Raw genomic sequence first — 27,680 nt, forward strand, 5'->3', positions numbered from 1 at the left:
TTTTTTTTTTTTTGTCTCTCGAAAGCAAGCGATAAAAACTTGAATCAAAATTACGTGAATGGGGAAAAAAAATGATACTTTTTTTTTTCCTAATTTTAAATTTTGGTATGAATTTTTGTGGTATTGTATTAGCCATCTGGAGGTAAATTGGAACCCGGTACAGTAACAATTGTCCCAGACAGGACAGTTATACTCAAGTCTAGTCACTTAGATATATTGTTGGGGGCCATGTCAGGAATGCTTTTAGCTATAAATGATTCCCAAGAGAATTCGTCACAAGATAACGTTATCACAAAGGTAGTAACAAACTCTAATGTATAGTTGAAATTATGGCTGCTCCGTTGCTTTAAAAGGGTTCAGGTGGTCTTACCAGGTGTGGATAATAATAACCAGGTGTAACACCTGTGTGCATGTGTTGTCGACGTGGGACCTGTGTATTGAGGAGTGCATTGTGAGTTACAAGTGGACCTGACGGAGGCTGTTGCGGATTTCCTTGTACACTGCAAGTAACCTTGTGAGTAAAGTGCCAACGTTGCAGTGAGCTGCTGCCATGACCTATAAGACGTACAAGGTGAGCACATGAACCATTTGTACGTAAAGTACTCACCTCGTAAAGGTATTCGTGGGTCATACACCATAACACACGAGGGAGATTCTCAAACACATACCTGTGAAATCTACCAGCCGGTGCTGAGAGCTCAGTACGGCGATGATGAGATCGTCAAACATTCCACTATCAACTGAGTAACTACAGGAGATTTAATTTCTTTCCAGCAAGGCTGGAGCTACATATACATGGGAATGTTGTTTTGGAAGGCATATATATCTCCAACATATTTAGTGGAAAGAATGAGGACGTGGCTTGTCTTGCTTGTCTGTGTCGTGCCGAATAGGTAAAATTGGTCAATTAACAAGAACTTATTTAAAATTAAGTCTTTTCTAAAATTTTCTCTTATACGTTTAGATATATATTTTATCATTTATGTAAATGTAAAAATTTATAATTTTGTACCAAAAGAACTTTAGAAAACTTATCAAATCTTATTATAACAAGCGCAATTTAATTTAGCCTAATCCAGCTATATATATTTTATATAAGTTTACAATACTTTAATAATAAACACAATGAAATATATTGTTTTCGTTAGTTTCGGAATGACTTTTGCGATCGGCACCATGCCTAACCCTTCTAGGGTAGGGTAGGTGCCTGAGCCCGAGCCTTTAGCTCATAAGACTGTCATTCCCATTAGCCCCCTTTGTGGCGGGGATGGCAGACCAGAGAGGCCTAGCTTGTGGCTAGGCGTGGGGACAGTTGGTCCCAAAGATGAGGAGGTACTTGTGCCTCCTCCCATGGGAGACTTAGGTCTCAGACACTCCCTAAAGAGGGAGCCAAGGCCGGGCCACCACTTGGACAAAGCCCGGGCCGGGAGAATACCGGCTAATCTTTAATAATAATAATAATAAATGACTTTTGCGATCGACACCATGCCTAACCCTTCTAGGGTAGGGTAGGTGCCTGAGCCCGAGCCTTTAGCTCATAAGACTGTCATTCCCATTAGCCCCCTTGGGGCGGGGATGGCAGACCAGAGAGACCTAGCTTGTGGCTAGGCCTGGGGACAGTTGGTCCCAAAGATGAGGAGGTAATTGTGCCTCCTCCCATGGGAGACTTAGGTCTCAGACACTCCCTAAAGAGGGAGCCAAGGCCGGGCAACCACTTGGAAAAGGCCCGGGCCGGGAGAATACCGGCTAATCTTTAATAATAATAATAATAATAATGACTTTTGCGCAATTATTGCATACACAAATTTTCGCTTGCCTTATTCGGCAAGAAGAGCGTTGCTATTTAAGCCAAAATCGCAAGTTTTACCTATTCGGCACATATATATATATATATATATATATATATATATATATATATATATATATATATATATATATATATATATATATATATATATAATAATATATATATATATATATATATATATATATATATATATATATATATATATATATATATATAATATGTCGTGCCAAATAGGCAGAACTTGCGATCTTGGCTTAAATAGCAACTCTCATCTTGCCATATAGGACAAGTGAAAATTTGTGTATGCAATAATTTCACCAAAATCATTCTGAACCTACCGAAAAAAATATATTTCACTGTGTTTGTTTAGTATTAAATTATTGTAAACAAATCTAAAATATATTTAGTTGGGTTAGGCTAAAATAAATTGCTCTTGTTATAATAAGGTTAGGTAAGTTTTCTAAGATTATTTTGGTGCAAAATTAATTTTTTTTACATTAACATTAATAAAAAAATATATCATTAAACGCATAAGAGAAAATTTCAGAAAGGACTTAATTTTAAATGAGTTCTTGCTAATTGACCAGTTTTACATATTCAGCATATATATATATATATATATATATATATATATATATATATATATATATATATATATATATATATATATATATATATATATATATATACTTTTTTTTTTTTTTTTTTTCAACAAGTCGGTCGTCTCCCACCGAGGCAGGGTGACCCACAAAAAAGAAAGAAAATCCCCAAAAAGAAAATACTTTCATCATCATTCAACACTTTCACCACACTCACACATTATCACTGCTTTTGCAGAGGTGCTCAGAATATAACAGTTTAGAAGCATATACGTATAGAGATACACAACATATCCCTCCAAACTGCCAATATCCCAAACCCCTCCTTTAAAGTGCAGGCATTGTACTTCCTATTTCCAGGACTCAAGTCCGACTATATGAAAATAACCGGTTTCCCTGAATCCCTTCACTAAATATTACCCTGCTCACACTCCAACAGATCGTCAGGTCCCAAGTATCATTCGTCTCCATTCACTCCTATCTAACACGCTCATGCACGCTTGCTGGAAGTCCAAGCCCCTCGCCCACAAAACCTCCTTTACCCCCTCTTTCCAACCCTTTCGAGGACGACCCCTACCCCTCTTTCCTTCCCCTATAGATTTATATGCTTTCCATGTCATTCTACTTTGATCCATTCTCTCTAAATGACCAAACCACCTCAACAACCCCTCTTCTGCCCTCTGACTAATGCTTTTATTAACTCCACACCTTCTCCTAATTTCCACACTCCGAATTTTCTGCATAATATTTACACCACACATTGCCCTTAGACAGGACATCTCCACTGCCTCCAACCGTCTCCTCGCTGCTGCATTTACCACCCAAGCTTCACATCCATATAAGAGTGTTGGTACTACTATACTTTCATACATTCCCTTCTTTGCCTCCATAGATAACGTTTTTGACTCCACATATACCTCAACGCACCACTCACCTTTTTTCCCTCATCAATTCTATGATTCACCTCATCCTTCATAAATCCATCCGCCGACACGTCAACTCCCAAGTATCTGAAAACATTCACTTCTTCCATACTCCTCCTCCCCAATTTGATATCCAATTTTTCTTTATCTAAATCATTTGATACCCTCATCACTTTACTCTTTTCTATGTTCACTTTCAACTTTCTACCTTTACACACATTCTCAAACTCATCCACTAACTATATATATATATATATATATATATATATATATATATATATATATATATATATATATATATATATATATATATATATATTTATAATATATATATATATATATATATATATATATATATATATATATATATATATATATATATATATATATATATATATATATATATTAATATATATATATATATTAATATATATATAATGTCGTGCCGAATAGGCAGAACTTGCGATCTTGGCTTAAATAGCAACGCTCATCTTGCCATATAAGACAAGTGAAAATTTGTGTTTACCTGGAGTTTACCTGGAGAGAGTTCCGGGGGTCAACGCCCCCGCGGCCCGGTCTGTGACCAGGCCTCCTGGTGGATCAGAGCCTGATCAACCAGGCTGTTGCTGCTGGCTGCATGCAAACCAACCTACGAGCCACAGCCCGGCTGGTCAGGAACCGACTTTAGGTGCTTGTCCAGTGCCAGCTTGAAGACTGCCAGGGGTCTGTTGGTAATCCCCCTTATGTATGCTGGGAGGCAGTTGAACAGTCTCGGGCCCCTGACACTTATTGTATTGTCTCTTAACGTGCTAGTGTCACCCCTGCTTTTCATTGGGGGGATGTTGCATCGTCTGCCAAGTCTTTTGCTTTCGTAGTGAGTGATTTTCGTGTGCAAGTTCGGTACTAGTCCCTCTAGGATTTTCCAGGTGTATATAATCATGTATCTCTCCCGCCTGCGTTCCAGGGAATACAGGTTCAGGAACCTCAAGCGCTCCCAGTAATTGAGGTGTTTTATCTCAGTTGTGCGCGCCGTGAAGGCTCTCTGTACCACTCACTTATTTATCCATACCTCACCTATGCTATTTGTGCTTGGGGATCAACAGCAGCAACACACCTAAAGCCAATAATAACCCAACAAAAAGCTGCAGTAAGAATAATCACTAAATCCCATCCCTGGCAGCACACCCCCCCACTCTTCAAAGATCTAAACTTACTCCCAGTTCAGTACATCCACACTTACTACTGTGCAATCTATATCTACAGGGCCTTAAACTCTAATATCAACCTTGACCTTAAACGCTTTCTTGATAGTTGTGACAGAACCCACAGGCATAACACCAGAAACAAACATCTCTACGACATTCCCCGTGTCCGACTAAACCTTTACAAAAATTCAATGTATGTCAAAGGCCCTAAAATCTGGAATACCCTACCTGAGAACTCTAGAAATGCAGACACATTCATCACCTTCAAAACTACCATTAGAAAACATCTTATCTCCCTGATACACCCCGTCAACTAACTTCACGAAAACCACCTGGTGGTTCACACTCGCACACTCATTTGACCATGAACAGAAATATTAATCTCAGTCTTAATATAATGAATCCTGTGATACTCCAATACTGAAACTATATACTGTGCCAAAACAAAAGCATTCACACTGCTAAACTCACAAAATAGTATTTAGTCACTTAACCATAATACCAACTTGCCTCATAATTTGTAATATTTTACATTTAAGAATAAAACTAAGTATGCCCGAAATGCCTAGCCATGCTAAGCGTTCTAGTGGTACACTCTGTAATCTCAATTTTACTGCATGTTAAACCAAACAATAACCAAATTTCTGTAAACTCAGCATTGTAATCCTTATAGAGAATAAACTTTGAATTTGAATTTGAATTTGAATTCTAGGTCGGCAATTTCACCTGCCTTGAAAGGTGCTGTTTAGTGTGCAGCAATATTCCAGCCTGGATAGAACAAGTGACCTGAAGAGTGTATGCAATAATTTCGCCAAAATCATTCTGAACCTAACGAAAAAAATATATTTGATTGTGTTTGTTTAGTACTAAATTATTGTAAACGTTTTTAAAATATATTTAGTTGGGTTAGGCTAAAATAAATTGCTCTTGTTATAATAAGGTTAGGTAAGTTTTCCAAGATTCTTTTGGTGCAAAATTAATTTTTTTTACATTAACATTAATGAAAAAAATATATCTTTAAACGTATAAGAGAAAATTTCAGAAAGGACTTAATTTTAAATGAATCACCATTCGTCTCTCGACCACTGGGAAGAGAGGACGCTTCTTGAGTCTCCCTACACGCCACCTGGTGGTGACTGCTGGACTTAGACACCAACATGGCGGATCGTATCAACAGGAGAGTGAATACTGTCTGTATTGAATTAGTACGAGGAACGTTAAGCAGTGCGACGATGCATGTACTGTTATCGGCCATCATTAGAGACGTCTACGGGATATCGAACGATGAATTGTATGGTGTGGCCCTAAATGGAATGTCAAGGGTTTTTGTGAAGTTTACAAGAGCCGGCTTTTACTCCAGGATTGTGGATGAATTCCAGGAAAGGAGGATGAGTGTTAATTCAGCAGTAGAGGTGTGTCTACATGATGTTTCGAAATATTACACATGGGTAAAGGTGCGTAATGTACCATTTGAGGCAACGTCGTATGGCATTCAGGAAGCCTTCAGCGATTATGGAACTGTTCATACGGCTAATATGGGGGTGTGGAGGGACGGGCCGTTTGAAGGGCTGCCCGAGGGGTCCTGCACCCTGAAGATGTCATTGAGGCGGCCAATACCCTCGTATGTAACGCTGACAAACTATAGGACCCAGGTATTTGTCCACTATGCGGGGCAGAGGAAAACTTGCCGATTATGTGATTCTTATGAGCACATGGCGGCGCAGTGTCCTCGCAGGCAAGCCCCTAGGATGGCGTTATCGTGGATGGTGGATCAGCAACCGTGCAATGTGGATGTGGAGTTGGGGGTAGCAGATGGACAGAAGACGAATCTCTGGAGTGAGGAGGTGGACAAGGTGGAAGAGGTGATGGGGACGTGTGTTACCCTCCCGGAGGTGACAGGGGAGAGCCCCCCATCGCCTGAGGGAAGGGTGGACGTGGAGGAGTCTACCCAGGAGAGGATGTTGGAAGCAGTGCTGCAGGAGTTCTTGGATGAGCCGGTGGACGGGGAGGACGGACCCGAGAAGTTAAGTGAGGTGCAGCTGATGGATAAGCAGCAGGGACAGGTGGAGGATTCGAGGAATGACAGAGTGGACACGGAAGTGGTGGTGGAAGTCCATCAGGAGGACTCGCATGAGGTAGATATGTGTGTGAGTGAGAGCTCACGCAAACGGACGGCGGGTGCCTTGGACGTTGATGAGGTTTTAACACCTGGGCAGAGACCTGGGAAGAAGTCATGGGTAGATGTGGGGGAGAAGGCACCCAGGGGAGGGGGTGTGCCGGGGAAGCTCGGTGGGGGAGGGCAAGGGGGGGTTGGTGGACAGGTTAGGAAACATGATAAAAATGGTATGGGTACCATGAAAGGCGAATTGAGTAAGCCACAGCGGCATAGAGGTAAGCCGCCTTTTCTGGGAAGTTCAAGTGTGTCACAATAAATGTAAATGGTCTTAAATCTGAGGTCAAAAGGGTTTGGTTAGAATGGTTTTTACGAAGGTTTGATGTAGATGTATGTTTTTTGCAGGAGCATAACCATAGGTTAGGGTGTGAATTGCGTTTGCGGGGTTATAACCTATTTGTCAGTAATGCTTTGCAATTAAAAGGAGGGGTGGCAGTGGCTGTAAAGGAGACCAGCCCATTGCGTGTCATGGGTTGGGAGGAGGGGGGAGGGGGGAGGGTCGTGAGGGTAGATGGGCACTGGGGGGTGGGGAGAGTATGTTTCATTGGAGTTTATATGCCGGCATGCAACAATGTTAGAGTGAAAGTTGATTTTGTTCGTGATGTTTTGATGTATTATTTGCGGGGTCTACCTTCCATAACTGTTCTTGGGGGTGACTGGAACTGTGTGATTAGGTATGGGGATGTCTCACCGAGGGGGGCGGGATGTGTCTTGGGTGCGCTAAGGGATGTGTTAAGGGATGTAGGAGTTGTCGATGTGGTGGGGAGGGGGGAGTATGGGGTGGAGCACACGTTCATGCGTGGAAATTATGAGGCGAGGTTAGATAGGATATATGTAATGAAGGGGATAGGTGTGGAGAGGGTGAGAGCTTTCGATGTCGGTTTTTCGGATCATAGGGCGGTGATAGCTGATCTGCGGGTGGATGGTATAGTACGTATATATGCTGGGTATTGGAAATTGAATGTGAGGCTACTGCAGGAGGGGGATGTTGGCTCTTCCTTTGAGGAATGGTGGACACATTTCTGGGATGGCAGGGATGGTGAGATGGATTTGCTTGACTGGTGGGAGGTGAGGGCTAAGATAGGAATTGCAGAGTTTTTCAGGGCACGTGGTAGGGAACAGGCACGGTGGCGGTATGGTTTGCAAAACTATCTGGAGGGACAACTGAATGCGTTTTACGACGGGGGGGGTAGGGAAGGTATGAGAGGGGATGTGGATGGTTTAAGGTGTAGGATTGCAGAGTTACATAATGACAGGTTTAACGCAATTAGAGTTAGAGCGGGGTTAGAGGAGGTGTTAAAGGGTGATCAACCGTCAGGTTACGTTCTGCGAAAATTTAGGGAAAGGCAAATGGTGACTACCATAGCGCACATAGTGGTCGCTGCAGGGGGGGGAGGTTATGTGGAGGGTCAAGGCCTTACTAACACGGACAGCATTAGTGTTTATGCAGATTATTGGTTTAGGGAGAAATGGAGGAGGAACAGAGGTGATGCAAGTGAGAAGGTATTTGGGGATATGCAGAGTAATATTGTATTAGGACAACAGGAACAAGAAATGCTGGAGGGGAGTATAAGTGAGGAGGAGGTGGAGGAGGCGGTTTACGGGATGAGTCAGGGTAAGACGCCGGGCATAGATGGAATACCGAATGATTTTTATAGAGTTTATTGGGAGTGTATTAGGCATGGTTTAGTGGAAGTCTTGAATTATATGTGGCGCAGTGGGAGGATGGGGAAAACACAGAAAACCGGGATCGTTGTGTTAGTGCCGAAAAAGAAGGAAGGGAAAGTACTGAGTGATTATAGAGCGATATCCTTAATGTGTGCTGATTATAAAATTTATGCTAAAATTCTGGGCAATAGACTGAAGAAGGTCCTAGGATCAGTGATACATGGGGGACAGTTTGGCATTCCGGGAAGAAGTATGAGGGACGGACATAGTCACATAAGGGATTTTATTGAGGACTGCACCGGAGGGGGAATACTTGGTTTAGATTGGGCTAATGCGTATGATTGTGTGAATAGGGATTTCTTAAAAGTTTGTTTGGAACAGTTGGGTTTGGGGGAGAAGGTGGTGAGATGGGTGCAAACCTTGTATGAGGGAGCAGTTATTAGGGTACAGATTAATGGTAAGTTGGGGGACACAGTACTGATGGAGAGAGGTTTGAGGCAGGGCTGTCCACTCTCTCAGTTATTGTTTGCCTGTGTACAGAATCCATTTTATGGGCTGGTGGATGAGGTGATGAATGAACACGGGATTAGGGGGGGTGGGCGGGGGGGGATTGTGGGGTACGTAGATGATACTACTGTGCTGGTAAGGCATGAGGAAGATCTAAGGAAAGTTGGTGGAATCATTCAGATTTTTGGGGCCGCTACGGGTATGAGAGTTAATTTAATGAAGTCGAGACTATTAGAGGTGGGGGATTGGGTGGGAGGGAGCTTGGGGGAGGGGTTGGGATGGTCAGTAGTGGACAGAATTAAGGTTTGTGGAATATGGTACATGGCGGAAGTGCAGGAGAGTAGGAAGATAAATTCGGAATTAGTTACGAGTAGGGTTTTGGGTAGGCTAGGAGGCTTAAGGGCTAGGGACGTAACATTACAGCAGAGAGTTTTAGTGGTCAACTCTCTGGTGTACAGTAAGGTGTGGGGAGTGGCTGAGGTGTTCCCTTTAAGAGCAAAAGATATTGCAGAAATCCAGAGGAAGGTTCTAAGGTATGTGTGGGGGTTTGGGAGGGCATGGTTGAGCAAGGACGTGGTGATGACGGAGAGGAGACGTGGGGGTCTTGGCCTGATGTCATTGGGTCATAGAGTAATGGCTTTATATATTAAACAAAGATATATACGAACTGGGGGGAACAGAGGTGTCAGGGTAGGTAGGGTAATGGAGGATGCACGAAGATGGTGGTGTGGAAGGGATTTGAGGTATTGTGAGGACATGTTGAGGGTTTTATTACATGTTAAACAGGTGTCCACGTTAAAGGTCAAACGAATGGTGGGTGCTGTGGTGGGCAAGGGTGTTTTACAGGGGCTTGCTGTATATCCAACATATGACTGGATAGGCATATGGAGGAAGTTTGGCTTGCTTAGAATACCAGCAAGGGTACGAGAGTTAGTATATCGGTTTCTGATGGGAATATTGGCCTCTAGGGATGTGTTGTATAAAATGGGTCTTGTGAGAGAGGACTCATGCTTGCATTGTGGGGACATCGAAACGGCTTTTCATGCGGTATATTTTTGTCCCTCTTTGGAGGGGGTGAGGTTATGGATGGTGAGAGTTATCGGACTTTTGGGGGGGGGGCAATGGCCATTCCTAAGGGCCTTAATGTTGGATGTAACCGGGGCGCCGGGTGATGTCGGTAGAGCCTTAATGTATGTTATGACGGATTATTTACATGTATCTTGGGGGATGAGGGAGGTTAGGGGAGAGTTGAGGATAAAAGCGTTAGCAGCGAGATTTTATAGAACTATGTGTAGGAATAGGCAAGTCTATGGGGGGAGGTGGGTAGTTAGCTTCTCGGAGGGTTACCGGAATCTCACTGTGGGGGGCCTCCTCCTCATGAACCCAGAGGGCGGGCAAAGGGTTGGTCTCCTACCGGGGGATGCATGAGGGTGAGTTGGTTTAGGCTTCTTTGTAGTGTGGATGGTGGGAGGGTTATAAATAGAGTGGAAGGGAGATGAATGAGGATTTGGAATCTATGGTTATGTTCACTGCATACAGGATAACCTTAATTAAAACCATGATGACTAAACCTTGGAAAAAAAAAAAAAAAAAAAAAAAAAACAGCAATGATGTACTAGTGTTTCAAATAGGGAGATAAGGTTTTCATGTCCTGTAACTAGACAGTTTTGATACCTTATGTTAGGATTTTGTTAGTTGTATGGGTTGATACTTGCGTATATGATGTTATGTCTTACTTGAGGGTGTTTCCTGCCCAGTGTTTATTGGGGAGTTTCATTGTGATATGTACCAATGTAATGTTTATTGTCGGCTTTGGTTTGCCTAATGTTTAAATTAATGTTCTTATAATTTTAATTTTTGTATGTTAAATAATATTTATTGTGCACTTTGTGCAAGGGGTCTAATTGTACAGAGTTGTGGGGGATTTATGTGGACACAGACATAAAATTTTTAGTTTTTGGTTTTTGCTAATTTTTTTGTTCGGTGCTGGAGCTCTCGCGCTCTTTATTATGTTAAGAGTTTCCTGCTATTTGCGGGAAGTATTATGTGGTATGTCTTTGTAATTTTATTGTAGGGTTGGGTTAGCCTTTGTTTAATAATTGTAATGTATGATTTTATCCTTCGTATGCTGCATCATATCATCTGTGTACTTTGTGCAAGGAGGTTTTACTGTACTGTATAATAGGCATGATTTGTAGGTTTAGAATTTGTTGATGTTTTTTCTGAGCAGGTGTTATCCTGTTCGTTTCATTGTTCGGTGATGGTATATTTTTTAATACAATATGAATGTAACACTTGTGGTATGCTATGGGGTTGATGGTAGGTCATTGTATTTTCAAACGGTTAATAATTGTGTTCTTTTATTTATTTATATCTTGTACTGTGTCCTTTTAAATAAAAATATAAAAAAAATTTTAAATGAGTTCTTGCTAATTGACCAGTTTTACATATTCGGCACGACATATATATATATATATATATATATATATATATATATATATATATATATATATATATATATATATATATATATATATATATAATATATATATATATATTATATAAATATATATATATAATATATATATATATATATATATATATATATATATATATATATATATATATATATATATATATATATATATATATTATATAATATATATATATATTATATAAATATATATATATATATATATATATATATATATATATATATATATATATATATATATATATATATATATTTATATTATCTTATATTTCATATATATATTTTCCAGATAAGATTTGACCGCATCATGAAAACGAAGGCGTATGTGGCAGGTGGATTTAGTCTGGTTGTGTTCCTACTCTGGCTTGGAGTGTGGGTTATACCAGTCGACAAATTCCACACCGTCTCTATAAATGCGTTGCCGCCACTGACAGACAGACCTGAGATACAGCTCAACACCGGTCGTATCCGCGGAGTTAAGGAAGAGGTGGACAAGGGAAGATTCGTCTATCTCTTCAGGGGAATTCCTTATGCCAAGCCACCAGTAGGAGAGCTCAGGTTCAAGGTGAGGTCTAGTAAGCATACCCAGGTAACAGATTACATTAAGTTAGGTAAGGTTCGTCAGGAAACAGAACAAGTGTTTCCTGACGCGGGTCTTAAATCATGACCCGCCGTTGGAGCTTTTGGTCAACTGACCGAGGCCTTCTGGCTTACCGGTCCACCCCTTTAAAAATTATGGTCAGTTATGTTTTTATAGATTACATGTAAATGTGATATCCTGGCTTAGGCTTTTTTTGCAATCCTCATACTCTTTTTCTAACGAGGGTCACAAAGAATCATACATAAACCTTGCCCATATATCTCAAATGATAGGCTTGTATATCTGCTATAATTTCCTTATATTTCTATAAGAGCGTATAAATTATATAAAAAAAATCACATCGGTAAACTTTGATTTTTTTTTTCGTCACTGAAACACCGCTCGTATACCTAAACAATCTTTAAAAATATTTATTATAAGTATGAAAGTATATGGCATTCTATACAATTTATATTCCTTATCATTCCCAATATTGTTAATACTAACCCAATTTATTTCATGTAGAACGAGTACTTCCATATATCCTCTTTTCCATATGTCGAGGATGAAATTGAATCTGTGCACTTCGTTGCAGGAGTCGGAATCCACCTACTATTTTTTTCCAGTGTTCTGTCCAGTCATCCTTATTGCATTTTTAATTTATTGTAGTGGCAGAGGCGCCTTTCTTTTATTCTATTTTCTCGTTAGTAGACTCGTTAAAAGTTTATGGCCTTCAAAACAAAGGGTGCCTTGGTACCAGTAAATGGCTCTTTATCCAGGGTACTGGAGCTGCCCTCTCCTTCCTCGGACCAACCTTGTTTACCTTCTATTTAACAGGTGCTGTATGGTATTTACCGGTTTAGAATTTATCTTAAATATAATTACGAAGAATCCTTGTTATGTGTCATAATGATACTAGTTTCTACCTGTAGTGGTTTTATTATCATATATTTTCGCCTTATTGCAAAATTGTCACAATAAATTGCATAGACCTTATTAGTTCAGCCTCCTGAGGAAAATAAAGTTATTCTTTTTGAAATTAAATAAATGTTTATTTAAGACAGTGTACAATGGGTTTTAGACAAATGTACTCTTTTTACAATGGTTTAATTAAATAATGTGATATTTAAGGGCACATCAGTATTATGAACATTCATATATAGCACATTGCACAGATTTAAGCTTGCAACTACTGTGTGGCCGATGAAACCAGCGTGTCTTATAGTTAATCTTTTCTGTGTAATCTGCAAAGTGTACATACATGCTCTCATCTTACATTGTAAATAAGTGCATCTCTCCCCACATGATTAGGCTCCGGTGGCACCCGAGTCATGGACTGGAGTGAGAGAATGTTCCAAGTGGGCTCCTGTATGTCCTCAGGACACGTATGGGAGTGAAGATTGTCTCTACCTCAACGTTTTCACACCGTATTACCAGGTACTCTGAGATGCACTTAGGAAGAGTGGTAGTACTAAGACCTGGTGCAGGTAATTGCTTTCAGCTGAGGCACTGTAATTTACATTTTTTTTAGTCATTATTTTAGTAATGAAACTAAGTTGGTCTGATCTTAGCCATCTCCTTATCTCTTACTGCCTTAACCTGACCTAGTTTACATTATCTCCCACTGCCTTAACCTGATCTTGATTATATTATCTCCCACGGCCTTGACCTTACCTCTCACTTAGAGATCCGTTTAAGGTGGAATGTGGAAAATATTATGCAAAACATAATGTTACCCAGTAATCTTACACTAATATTTCCCATGGTAAACGGGATAGATGTGTGTAATTCGTGTTCATCCACTGAGACGGTGGCCATGAAAGGTATTCATACGAAAAGCTGATAACAGCAATCTCCTTTTAGGGTGATAAACATCTTGTTCACCTTTACAGATAGGTGACAAACTGGCTAATGAATACAGGTTGGTCTAAGTACCTGTCACGGAATCATTAAGTCTTTCAGCTTAAAGAGAGACAGGGGGAACTGTTTTTTGACTGTTACACTAAAAGTTGACCAAGTCGTTAATATCCTCGCATGTATTCTCATATATACAAATTAAGAGCATCATTTCTTCCCCATGAAACTATTGAAAACGAATTATCGTAACAAATAATCGACTATAAATAGCCCAGGTACCAGTGAATAATAATTCTGACCTTTTAAGAGCTCTATGTAAGGCGTTATAGGCTTTACCAATATAATGCAAAGGACCATCACTGAGACTAGGATATTTATTATATTTGCTGCCCAGTAGCGCCATAATTAATGAGCTGTCGGCGGGTTGCTGAGAGTAGGATGTAGGATATATCTAATACCTTTAATGCTAAGGACGAATTAAGTATACTCCCTGAATATAGCATCCCCAATAGACTGTTCTTAATGAATGAGGTATCCTCAGTGAATTAAGTATCCTCATTCAGTTCTCAGTGAATTTAGTATCCACAGTGATTTATCCTCACTATATTAATAAGTTTCCAATGAATAACCGAGGTGTGGAAAATACTGTATATATTTCCCAGAAATACAGTAGTTATATGTAAATAGATGGCCATACTGTATTTAATAATATTTATGCCATAAAAAACGGGAAGCTGCGCCTGCGCAGGAGTCGCCATTGTTGTTTGAATTTGGATTAGAAACGTTGTTGTTATGGGAAGAATTTTTCGTGCTCTAGAGGTTAAAATTGGGTTGACACCTCTCAAATAGGAGACGAAATTGTTGGATGTGCATTACTGCATAACTTGAGATATCAGGCGACAGGACAGGACAACTCCAGGAACCTCAGATAAGCTGTCTAATTTATGTTTAAATTCTGGCCAGTAAATATTTCATAAATGTAGGCAAAAGGAGGGGGGGGGTCATGTACATGACACATTAATCTCCAGTCAAATTGGTGAGTGATATTAAGATATATTTTCCTTCTGTTATGTATATGTGTGTATATATATATAATCATTTATTATTTTCAATATACAGTCCACAAATTTATATATTTACCAGCATTCCTGGTGATGTATATTTTATTTATAATTAATAGGTCCAGAGCAACTTGTGAATATGACAGTGGTAGGTATCGAAGGGGGACATTTTTTTGCGACCTAGGTGTCCCAAATTCCTACTTGTCTAACTGCTAAATAATAATTATCTTTGTTCATTTACTGTTATGTACATAATGAGTTACATACAGATAAATGCAATTTTCCAAACGAGGTTTAAATTATCTGAATGCTATATTTCATGGTATATAACATTTCTACACATCATTTGTAACCAGTTAATACAGAATCGGAATGAAACTTGGGTTCCAACAAATAGTGAAACAGTGCACGATTATGTATGCTGATTGGTCCTATTAAACAAGGTGTAGTTGATATACTGACCATCACATTCTTATGTACATCTTTTAATGCGGTAATATTTTTGAAGCAGTTAATAGAGAATCTTTCCTATTTACTACATATTATTAATAGTAATGATATTAAGTCTAATATAATAATTTTATATATTACAGGATAGGAAAAGTAAGTTGCCAGTAATTGTGTACATCCATGGAGGATCTTTCTTAGCAGGAGGAACTTCTGGATTTGGGCACTTGCCTCTCCTCACTCAGGATGTGGTGCTCGTCACATTGCAGTACCGGCTGGGAGTCCTTGGTTAGTGTACTTTCCTTAACCTCTTTAATCTGTTCCATTGCAACGTTGCAGTTCCCCCCCCCCCTCTCTCTCTACCTATTTAATGTGTTCCAGGAGGCAGAAGATAATACAGTCCAATTTTACTAAGTGTGAAAGCTCTTTAGAACATAATCTAGGTTAGCCCCTAGTTAATCTCTCAACACTGTTCTGTCACCAGGTCATTATGGCTCAAAGGTGAGTTGAAACACAAGGTAAAATTAATTTTTTCGTGATAAATCAAACACATGTGCAACACTGTGTGGCAAAACGTTTCCACAATAAAGATACCCAAGTGTTGTACATGTGTCTAATTTATCAATCCATCGGTTCTCAGAACCATTTATCCACATAATTTTCTTCATAATTACGAATGAATACACTATTTAAATATATAATACCTCCCTTATTTCATGGACCCATATAAATATCTGATCCTTGTTAGCAATAACATAAGTAGGTTCTTTTAATAGGAGAAAATGAAGTAAATTCAGCAATTAGATAAATATCTATACTACACAGGACAATGAAGAGATCACTTATACATATAATTAATCATTGACGGTACCCTCGTACCGTCACAATTACCTTAGCTCGAGTGCTAACTCACTCACTGAGGTTCGTGGTTCGATCCCCGGTACGGGTGGCAACATTAGGCCGTGTTTCCCAAAGACACCTGCTGTCCCTGTTCACCTAGCAGTAAAATGGGTAGCTGGTGTTAGTTGACTGGTGTGGATCGCATCCTGAGGACAAAAATTTGCCCTAAATGCTCTGCATAACAAGGGACTCTCTATATAATAATATGTAATAATAATAAAATCTTAATTTCTACAAGTACATGTACAAGGTATACAGGCGTAGCTGACATCAGTGGCACACTACTATATAGAAAGTCCCATGTTGTGCAGAGCATTTCGGGCAAATTAGGTCAATATATGTCCCGGGATGCGACGCACACCAGTTGACTAACACCCAGGTACCTATTTTACTGATGGGTGAACATAGACAACCGGTTCAAGGAAACAAGCCCAATGTTTCAACCCTCTCCGGGAATCGAACCCGGAACTCAATGTGTGAAGCGAGAGATTTTGCCACCAGGCCACGGGGCATCAATGATGTCTGGTAGGTCTGCAATACGCTGTACATGTACTTTCAGAAATAAATACTAATATTATAAGTGAGTACATAACATGCATAAAAAATTGACTAATTAAAGTACCTCACAGACCCAGTGAAGGTACAATACACCTTAAGCAGGTACAGGTACATAGCATGATATATTCAAACTGATTAAACACATCACAAAGTTAACTGTATTAGTGGGGCCCAGTAGAAGTGCCGTAACTCAACATAATCACAGTAGAATATAAACAATTTAAGCATTCTCTCGTCTCATCTGTTAACCAGTCATAACCTCGTGTGCGTGAAAGGTGAACGAATTAGAATCCGGGATCCCGGGCGACAGGAAGGGAGTGGTGATACACCTTCTCTCCCCAACAATGTAACTTAACGACCCACGATTACAAACAAACCACGGAACGGGTAGGTTTTGAACCAATGGCAAATGAGTCTTAAAACTTCAGGCCAATGCCTAAGCCACTCGGCTAGCTGGCTACAATGGCTTACGCACTGACCTGGAGTTTTACGACTTACTCGCCATGGGTTTAAACCCCACCCGTTCCGTGGTTTAATGACATTAAATACAAATATAAAATACAAACAATAAATGATGAACAAATAGACAATAATAGACATCATAATATAAACACGGAGAGGTCTTTGTTATTAACTCCTACACCGTAGTAAAATATTAAGCTCTTATGTTTTACTCTTGTTAAATTTAGGTTATATTTAATATCAAAGTTAACTTTACAGGTGTACCTGTCAAATGATGAATCCAATTTTCTAAGGTACATCACTTCTCTGCAAGTTTCGGTGTTTTCTTTCACTTCTTATTCTCTTCTCATTTCTTTTCTTTTGCTATATAGCCCTTGTAGTTTAGCGCTTCTTTTTTATTATAATAATAATTTCTTTTCTTTTTCCTTCCTTTACTTGCTATGCTCATGCATCTCGTGTTATCTCTATTTATATAGTTTCAAACTTCTTTATATCACACTAGACCCTTCAAACGGGGTTGCCTTGAGACAGGCGGAGTTTTTTTTTTTATTCAAGGAATAGGAAACAGTCTTTCTTACCTCGAATCAAATCAGATTATTTCTCATTCCCCATGTTCTGTATGACCCATACGGGTTTACCACTTCTCCATGAATATATCTTACAGCGGAGCCTATATCTTTGGTATTTTTCTCGTGAATTTGTTATTTCTAGGTGATTAACATCATTCAAAAATTTCTGTAGCATATACGCATATCTCAGAAGAATTGACCAGTTGCCATAAATTAAAAAAAAAAGTAGAAATACTCACTAACAGAATAAAATAATTGTCCGTGAAGCCTAGGAGATAAAAGCTTTTAAAGATATTTGAGAAATCCAACATGTCTTCCAAATCATGCTGACGCGAGGTTCTCATCCTTCAGGTTTTCTGTCGACGGAAGACCAAGTGCTGCCGGGAAACCTGGGTCTCCAGGACCAGCTTCTCGCCCTCGTCTGGGTCAGGGACAACATCGCTCGCTTCGGTGGTGACAGCGAGAAAGTGACTATCCTTGGTAGCAGTGCTGGAGCTGCCTCGGTACATCTCTTGATGTTCAACCCTCACGCTAAAGGTTCGTCAGTTATAATCTAACAGTTATAATTATAGCCATAATTTTTAAAGGGGTGGACTGTTAAGCCAGCGGAAGGCCTCAGTCAGATGACCAAAACCTCCGGCTACCTAACCTAACCTAAAGGTAGTCAGGGATGACAAGATTTTTTTTTTTGGGGGGGAGGCGATATTATTTCTTCTTCATATTATTATTTATGAGTGGCATAGAATAACATTAACATAATTATAGTAAAAACGAATGTTTAACCCTTATGGGTAATAAGAAATTATTTTTGAGAAATATACTGGAAATGCTAGAGAGAAAATAGAATTGTCTGTTAAGAGTGAAAGCTGTGAGAGTATGGATAATTATATTTTGAGGAGCAGTTGAATGTAAATGATGAAACTGATGTAGAATTTTCATGATTGGGAGATTAAGTGAGTTTTCCGAGAATGGAAGAGCCGGAAGTGTGACATAGCGAGATACTTGACTTTCACGAAGTGATAAGCCTGAGTAGGTAACTTAGTGCAATGAATAGTGGAGACTAGCCCTCCATCCAGTAACTGTGGCCAGGTGTCTGATTAGCAAGACTTTTGGTGATTGGTCCTGAGTGTGAGAAAATCAGAGGTGATGGATGTGACTAAGACCCCCAGTAACAAAAAATCACTTTAACTTTTGGGGTTATCCTAGGTAATTAACGCGTGTTACTAGGTATGATAATTGTACTTATGTGGACCTGTACCTAAATAAACTTGCTAAGGCTGACATGCTGAAAGTGGACAAATCTGTACATTGTATCTGAGCCTGGACTGTCTCCCGTAGGACTGTTCTCACAAGTCATCATGCAGTCTGGGAGTGCCTTCGACCCCTGGGTAGTCAGAAAAGACCACAAGTTTGTGGCTTTTAGCATCGGACGTATGATGGGATGCCAGACCCCAGACGTCATCTCTGAGAGCAATGATAGTGACAGCGAGGCTCTGCTGAAGTGTCTCAAGAATGTATCGCTGAACGCCCTTGTACCGGCCTTCCTCAACTTTTGCGTAACTCATCCATTTCCACTCTTTTTTTTTCCACTTTTTTTTTTGACATCTTTGTTCTATACTGGTGCTGCATGCTCCAATATGGGCCTTACATGTATGCCTTATGAAGTGTCTTGAATGACTCCTTGCTTAGGTTCCTGCTAGCCAATTGTTGGCGATTGCATCCTGGGGAATAGGATCAAAGAATATTAATGGAAATAAGCTTCATTGATTGACTTGGAAAATTCAGGGTTAATAATCCGATTAAAGAGCTATTCCCCATACTGGGTTATTAACCCTCTTAATAAATAGTTAGAATAAAGTCTAACATGAATCATGCAGATTATTCAATAATTATATTTAGGAACTTATTAAGGACTCACATTTTTTCACTCACTCTATTTACTCCATATAACTGTATTTTGTGGAAACTAAACACTTATGTACAATCAAGTCATTGAAGAACAGGTTTCAAGACCATCAGCTTTTTTCACTTTCTACCAATGGCGACACGTTTTTAATATCTTGATTGTGCATGTCTTTATCCCCAGTCCCGTCTGTAATAACATGCCATTACTTTTGCAGCTAGGCTTTAAATAAAATATTGCAAGTTCCCAAATGTAAATGTCACTTTGACCTTTCTTTTGGGTTATCCTGGGTAATTTACACATATGTTACTTTGTGCGATAGTTGGAGTCGCCTAAATTTGTGTAACTGTACAAGTGAGTAACAATACCTAAATAAACATGCTGTATCACTTTGTAAATAGAGCAATACACGATTCAGCAAGGTAATGGTTAGTCACAACGCGTTTTCTTTCACTTGTATGGGAATAGTATTACCTATAAAATAAACACAATATCACTGTTTTAGATTAAGTAAATAAATTCATTTAGATGCCGTTGCGCATTAGTACAGTTACACAAGTTTTAGGTGATTGCAATTGTCTGACGTAGTAATGATTGTTCCGTGGCTTCGTTGGCAACGCTATCGTCTCGCACACTGAGTGTCCGTGGTTCGATCCCCGACACGGTTGGAAATGTTGGGCGTTTCCTTACACCTGTTGTCCCTGTTCACATAGCAGTAAGTAGGTACCTGGGCGTTAGTTGATTTGTGTGGGTCGCATCCTGGGGGACAATTGAAGGACCCTAGTGGAAATAAGGTACAGTCCTCGATGACGCACTGGCTTTCTTTGGTTATCCTGGATAGCTAACCCTACGGGTGTAAAATCCTAACAAATTTGATCTCAACATGTGTGTAAGATACCAAGGATAGCTCATAAAAAGGTCACATTGTTAGATTTTGGGGGCAGAACTGCATTATTACGAAATTAAAACTGACAGAAGTTACAGGTATGACCCCTAAAAGATTAAAGTTTTAACGTAATAATATGATTAGATTTATGGAGAGGCGCTAAACCCTTAGGGAACATATCACCTATGGAATGGGATTCTATGAGGTTTGATCTCAGGTAAGTCAATAAGATTATTTAGGTACAGGTACACATAAGTACAATTCTCATACCTAGTAATATATGTGTAAATTACCTAGGATAACCCTAGTCTTCAGTCGGACAATATATACACTATCAGCAGCTTTCAGCTATTTTCCATATTTCATTATCTACCTACTGTCAATCAAAATATTGAGAACTGACCAAGTGCCCGTGGCTGCTTTTTTGAGTTCCCTCTTTACTACTACTACTACTACTACTACTACTACTAATAATAATAATAATAATAATAATAATAATAGAGCAACTTTTCCTCTACGTTGGACTGGATTAAAAACTCTCAATATACCTTTGTTAAATAGATGAAAAGAATAAGTATACATATATGTAAATATACATAATAACATTCTTCAGGATACACATACAGATCTCTTATACACCGCACATTTCTATTTTTAGTTTGTGTCATGTTTCACTTCTGTATGGCAAAAAAAATATTTTGTAATGGTAAACAGGTTTGGAATGGGCTTCCGTGGGTGGCAGTACCTCGGGTTGACCATGACTACCTGCCTGACGATCCTGCCAAGCTCCTACGAGAAGGAAGGTTCCATAAGGTACCCATGATCAGCGGTGTCAACCAGCATGAAGGCATATTTGTAACTAGAGGTTAGTAGTTGTGGTAGTAGTGGTGGTGGTAGTTTATTCTTTAAGAAAAGCATAGTGTCTCCTGACACAGCCTACCCCAGCTTTTTTTTTTTTTATCCCCTTACATAAAACCATTGATCACTACCAAGTTGTATCTCCCGTGATGACGATAGCCTTACGGGTATCTTTCAGTTTAAGTTATTTAATATCTTTATTATGTACCCCATACCCATCATGTGGGCGGTAGTCAAAGGATTATAGAGGCACATAATGGGTCCAAGGACTGAACCGCAAAATTTTGGTAGCTGAGCAAGTTACAGTGGTAATGAACTATTTCTTGAACATTTCTGAGTAAGTTGTCTCTGAATTCATTAATTTTTATCGTATTCCAGCAGATTAGGACGCAAGCTGTGACAACGGTACGGGTACACTTTACATTTTTTCCTTACATCGGATTCCTTTATTAGTACTCTGATATATTTCCACAGCCATCACCAACTCGCAGAAAGTACGGGATGAACTGATTCATAAGTTCCAGGAGGTGGGGCCGAAAGCGGCGCTGCTGTTCCAGGATGGGAGGCGGTCACTCACACTGGCCAGACTCGCCTTCCAGCACTACGTCGGGGAAGTGAAGGCCGACCCAGACGACAGTGAAGCTCTCGAAAAGGTGCGGGTCTTGTATTTTAAACAGACAACTTTATTTCTGTAAAGTGAAGCACAGTATGCAGTTTAATCTCTTAGTGACATGTATAAACTACGTTATGGGAAGCTCCTTGTTATTTAATCTCTACAGGTTTAGCGCTTCCCAGTGAGTATACTAATATTTATCTAGTTTTTTTTTTTTAAACTTTAGTCTATTCAGATTCACTATTACACGATCTTGATTAAGATTTATCCTTTTAATAACAAATGGAGTATGCTGACTTAAAGTGAATAAAAGACATATTACAAAACAATTTTTTATTGATGCAATGTTTTAGAGCTTAATTAGCTGAGGATAAAGCTCTACCCAGGGAGACACATTACTAGATAAAAGCTTATTCTGCAGTGTGTCATTTTTTTTTTATTATCGTTGGCAGTACATCATCTGGATCCTAAGAGTTAACAGACGATTATTTTTCTTGCAGTTATTCGGTGATCGTTTCTTTAACATTGGTCACGACGAGACTTGGTTGTCCACCAGTAAGCAGCAGCAGCAGCCAGTCTTCACCTATATGTTTAAACACCATTACCAAGGCAGTACTTGTGAGTATGGAAAACTGGAGTAAAGGCAAGATTAAAGTCACTGTAGGCTTAGTTTGATAGTTTTATTAGGCATCCCATACCCATCCTTCGAGAGGTAGTCACCCTATACTCATCCTATGAGTTGGTAGGCGTAAGATTAAAGAGACATTCGTAGGTTCAGGGACTGGACATCATGTCTGTGTAGCCCATGGGCACGCGTAGGCTACAAAGGTATAAACTTTTGCATTGTATTCAATGTACAAGTCCCATCAGGGTCATATTAAAAGGATATATTCAGTTATTGAAAGCATTTAAGTTTAGATTCAGCATTTGGAGCCTTTTCATGTATGTATGTGTGTGTGTGTGTAATTTCCCGTTTGAAATTATTTGGTTTTGTGGGCATTGAGCTTTAGCTCTTGGTCCTGCCTTTCAACATGCAACTGAATGACGTGAAACAGTTTAGTCATAACAACATTCGATCTGTGTGATGTGGAAATGTGAATATACTTTGATCACTCGATCCTAGTGGCTTTCCATAATCAGTTTTCTCTATATCTGAACCCCTCAAGGAAGGTTCCTTGATGTTGGTGAGGGGCTCTTGATTTAGGGAATTGGATCTGTGCTCCAGTTCCCCGAATTAAGCCTGAATGCCTTCCACAACCCCCACTAGGCGCTGTATAATCCTCCGGGTTTAGCGCTTCCCCCTTGATTATAATAATAATAATCTATATCTGAAGGGTTCATGATGCGAGGAATTGGGGCTTCCCTCTCCTGAACAGTGTGTATGCATGTATGTATGTATATATGTATTTTTTTTTTTCAACAAGTCGGCCGTCTCCCACCGAGGCAGGGTGACCCAAAAAAGAAAGAAAATCCCCAAAAAGAAAATACTTTCATCATTCAACACTTTCACCACACTCACACATTATCACTGCTTTTGCAGAGGTGCTCAGAATACAACAGTTTAGAAGCATATACGTATAAAGATACACAACATATCCCTCCAAACTGCCAATATCCCAAAGTGCAGGCATTGTACTTCCCATTTCCAGGACTCAAGTCCGACTATATGAAAATAACCGGTTTCCCTGAATCCCTTCACTAAATATTACCCTGCTCACACTCCAACAGATCGTCAGGTCCCAAGTATCATTCGTCTCCATTCACTCCTATCTAACACGCTCATGCACGCTTGCTGGAAGTCCAAGCCCCTTGCCCACAAAACCTCCTTTACCCCCTCTTTCCAACCCTTTCGAGGACGACCCCTACCCCTCCTTCCCCCGCGGCCCGGTCTGTGACCAGGCCTCCTTAGGTCAGTGTCCCAGGATGCGACCCACACCAGTCGACTAACACCCAGGTACCCATTTTACTGATGGGGAACATAGACAACAGGTGGAAAGAAACACGTCCAATGTTTCTACTCTGGCTGGGAATCGAACCCAGGCCCTCACCGTGTGAAGCGAGAGCGTTAACCACCAGGCCACCAGAGCCGGAAGCTGGAAGTCCAAGCCCCTCGCCCACGAAACCTCCTTTATATATATATATATATATATATATATATATATATATATATATATATATATATATATATATATATATATATATATATATATATACTTTCTTTCAACACACCGGTCGTATCCCACCGAGGCGGGGTGGCCCAAAAGGAAAAACGAAAGTTTCTCCTTTTACATTTAGTAATATATATACAGAAGAAGAGGTTACTAGCCCCTTGCTCCCGGCATTTTAGTCGCCTCTTACAACACGCATGGCTTACGGAGGAAGAATTCTGTTCCACTTCCCCATGGAGATAAGAGGAAATAAACAAGAATAAGAACTAGAAAGAAAATAGAAGAAAACCCAGAGGGGTGTGTATATATGTGCTTGTACATGTATGTGTAGTGTGACCTAAGTGTAAGTAGAAGTAGCAAGACGTACCTGAAATCTTGCATGTTCATGAGACAGAAAAAAGGACACAAGCAATCCTACCATCATGTAAAACAATTACAGGCTTTCGTTTTACACTCACTTGGCAGGACGGTAGTACCTCCCTGGGCGGTTGCTGTCTACCAACCTACTACCTATATATATATATACATAGGTTTAAGCAGAGGTATGATAAAGCTCACGGTTCAGGGAGAGTGACCTAGTAGCGACCTGTGAAGAGGCGGGGCCAGGAGCTCAGACTCGACCCCTGCAACCTCAACTAGGTGAGTATACACACACACACACACACACACACATTATATATACATTTATATATATATATATATATATATATATATATATATATATATATATATATATATATATATATATATATATATATATATATATATATATATATATATATATATATATATATATATATATATATATATATATATATATATATGTGTGTGTGTGTGTGTATACTCACCTAGTTGAGGTTGCAGGGGTCGAGTCTGAGCTCCTGGCCCCGCCTCTTCACAGGTCGCTACTAGGTCACTCTCCCTGAACCGTGAGCTTTATCATACCTCTGCTTAAAGCTATGTATGGATCCTGCCTCCACTACATCGCTTCCCAAACTATTCCACTTACTGACTACTCTGTGGCTGAAGAAATACTTCCTAACATCTCTGTGATTCATCTGTGTCTTCAACTTCCAACTGTGTCCAATCTCTGGAACATCCTGTCTTTGTCCACCTTGTCAATTCCTCTCAGTATTTTGTATGTCGTTATCATGTCCCTCCTATCTCTCCTGTCCAGTGTCGTCAGGTTGATTTCCCTTAACCTCTCCTCGTAGGACATACCTCTTAGCTCTGGGACTAGTCTTTTTGCAAACCTTTGCACTTTCTCTAGTTTACGTGCTTGGCTAGGTGTGGGTTCCAAACTGGTGCCGCATACTCCAATATGGGCCTAACGTACACGGTGTACAGGGTCCTGAACGATTCCTTAGTAAGGTGTCGGAATTCTGTTCTGAGGTTTGCTAGGCGCCCATATGCTGCAGCCGTTATTTCGTTGATGTGCGCTTCAGATGTGCCTGGTGTTATACTCACCTGAAGTGTGTGTGCGTGTGTGTATGTATTATGTATGCATTGCATGTATGTATTTATGTATGCATTGCATGTATGTATTTATGTATGCATTGTATGTATGCATTTATGTATGCACTGCATGTATGCATTTATGTATGCACTGCATGTATATATTTATGTATGCATTGCATGCATGTATTTATGTATGCATTACATGTATGTATATAGTATGTATGTTATGCATGTATGTATATAGTATGTATGCTATTCATGTATGTATGGCATGTATGTATGAATTACAGTAATACATTATTGACTTATTAGCAAATCATTATTCTTATATTAATTACTACTAGTACTAGTAAGTTAATAATAATATTACTATTGTTATTACTAATAATAGGAATAACAATAGGTGGGGGTTTTCCTACACTGCCACTTTGTCTCGGGGTATAACCTGATGAACCATATTTTCCACAGATGTTACCCACAGCAGTGAGACGCATTATGTCTTTTGGAGCCCTGAGGGCCCATCATTCCCCAAGAAAAGTGACGAGGCTCGAGTCAGTTTATTAATTAGCAAGCTCTGGGCCAATTTCGCTGCCACTGGGTCAGTCACTGGGCTTTAGTAGTAGTAGATATAAAGATGTACAATACCAACAAGTAACAGTAATGAGGTTATGCAAACTGTTCATTACGTTTTTAATGTTAATGTTTTGGTCCTGAACCTGTGATCACCCTAAATGTGACGCATTTTCCTCAAATTGTTGGTAATCACTGTAGTCTTACTGCAATACACGTTAAGACTGGTAATGAATATTTAATTTGGTAACACAGTATGTACGTATTAAAATAACGTGTATTACCAAAACATATAAAAATAAAATGAATTTCAAGGTCAATAGTGAAGAAAAGACACGCTGTAAAATAAGCTTTTATGGAGGCAGCGTTTCGCTATTTACTAGGATTTATCAAGACATGACTTGATAATACACAAATAACCCCCACATAGAAGAAATTTATGATGGCTTTTCAGTCTGACTTGGACCATAAACTAGTCACACACAAGCACAAAGGGAAGAGAGCAGTATATATAGGTACAAGTTTTCTTCTAGGTGTGGGTTATTTGTGTATTGTTCCATCCACTGTTAGATGCCCTTTTATTCTTCATGTCTTGACAAGTCTGTAGCGTAAAACGTGACTCAATAAATCTGTCCCAATAAATGTTTGTTCTTCAATGTGTTTTTTTTCTTTTAGTGGACTTTGTTCAAGAGCTAAGTCTGTGTTCATTGCAGGGACCCAACACCAGATGACTCCTTAGGCTTCAAGTGGCTTCCTGCTTCTCCCAAGAACACCCACCATCTTGCTATTAACACCACGCCAACCATGGAGAGTGACACCAGAGCTGAGGTATGAATGACACCCGAACCAACCTGATAAAGCTCTACAAAAAGTTAAACATCTTCACGATTAAAGTGTGTTCTGCATCTTTTCATCTAATCCCCTTCTCTACTTTCCCCAGGCTCGTCAGTTCTGGTTCTCACTGCCTACAAGGCACAACAAACTTCTTTACCCAGAGAGGAAAGAACAGTACCTCACTTTCTTTGACGACCTTAAGAACACTCCCAGCAACAAGCTGTGAGGGAGACAGAACACAACATCAAGAACACTTCCAGAAACAAGCTGAGGGAGACAGAACACAACCTCAAGAACACTCCCAGCAACAAGAGAACACGACCTCCTTAACACAGCAGCCAGCTGTTAGTCAACAAGGTTAACATATGCAAATCAAACCATAAAGTGACTATAAAATTAATTTTCATGAAAATATTGGTGCTGGGAATACATATACATATTTTTACTGTAAAGAAATTATCTTTACTTGTGAGGGGCTTTTGATCCAAGGAATTACATTTCACAGCCCCTCCCTTGGACTGAACCTGGTTTACTTCACATTCCCCAAGCTCTGTATGACCCCTTACAGCTTTAGCTCTTC

The 27,680-nt window shown here is 39.6% G+C and overlaps 1 protein-coding gene across 3 annotated transcripts; it reads left to right on the forward strand.

Annotated features, from left to right (window-relative positions):
• The first annotated feature begins 179 nt into the window (after positions 1-179).
• Positions 180-27,680, forward strand: LOC138851587 (pyrethroid hydrolase Ces2a-like). 3 transcript variants are annotated; one of them, XM_070080835.1, is made up of 12 exons: positions 180-297; positions 11,666-11,941; positions 13,268-13,393; positions 15,468-15,609; positions 18,162-18,347; positions 19,149-19,366; positions 21,314-21,464; positions 21,932-22,110; positions 22,571-22,688; positions 26,165-26,294; positions 26,980-27,094; positions 27,207-27,680. In XM_070080835.1, exons 1-12 carry the CDS (start codon positions 229-231, stop codon positions 27,324-27,326), a joined length of 1,830 nt encoding a protein of 609 aa, XP_069936936.1. In that variant the 5' UTR covers positions 180-228; the 3' UTR covers positions 27,327-27,680. The 3 variants fall into 3 exon arrangements, with proteins under 3 accessions (XP_069936936.1, XP_069936938.1, XP_069936937.1); XM_070080837.1 differs by lacking the exon at positions 180-297 and adding an exon at positions 389-514; XM_070080836.1 differs by lacking the exon at positions 180-297 and adding an exon at positions 446-571.

The sequence above is a fragment of the Cherax quadricarinatus genome, unplaced genomic scaffold, assembly GCF_038502225.1.
Source record: "Cherax quadricarinatus isolate ZL_2023a unplaced genomic scaffold, ASM3850222v1 Contig1098, whole genome shotgun sequence".
In the NCBI taxonomy this organism is placed as follows: Eukaryota; Metazoa; Arthropoda; class Malacostraca; order Decapoda; family Parastacidae; genus Cherax; species Cherax quadricarinatus.

Bases quoted from the DNA above. Each gene is read 5' to 3' on its own strand.
- LOC138851587 (XM_070080835.1), top strand. From the start codon at position 229: ATGTCAGGAATGCTTTTAGCTATAAATGATTCCCAAGAGAATTCGTCA. The intron at 19,367-21,313 runs GTAACTCATCCA...AATGGTAAACAG, and splicing joins CGGCCTTCCTCAACTTTTGC to GTTTGGAATGGGCTTCCGTG. The intron at 27,095-27,206 runs GTATGAATGACA...TACTTTCCCCAG, and splicing joins AGAGTGACACCAGAGCTGAG to GCTCGTCAGTTCTGGTTCTC.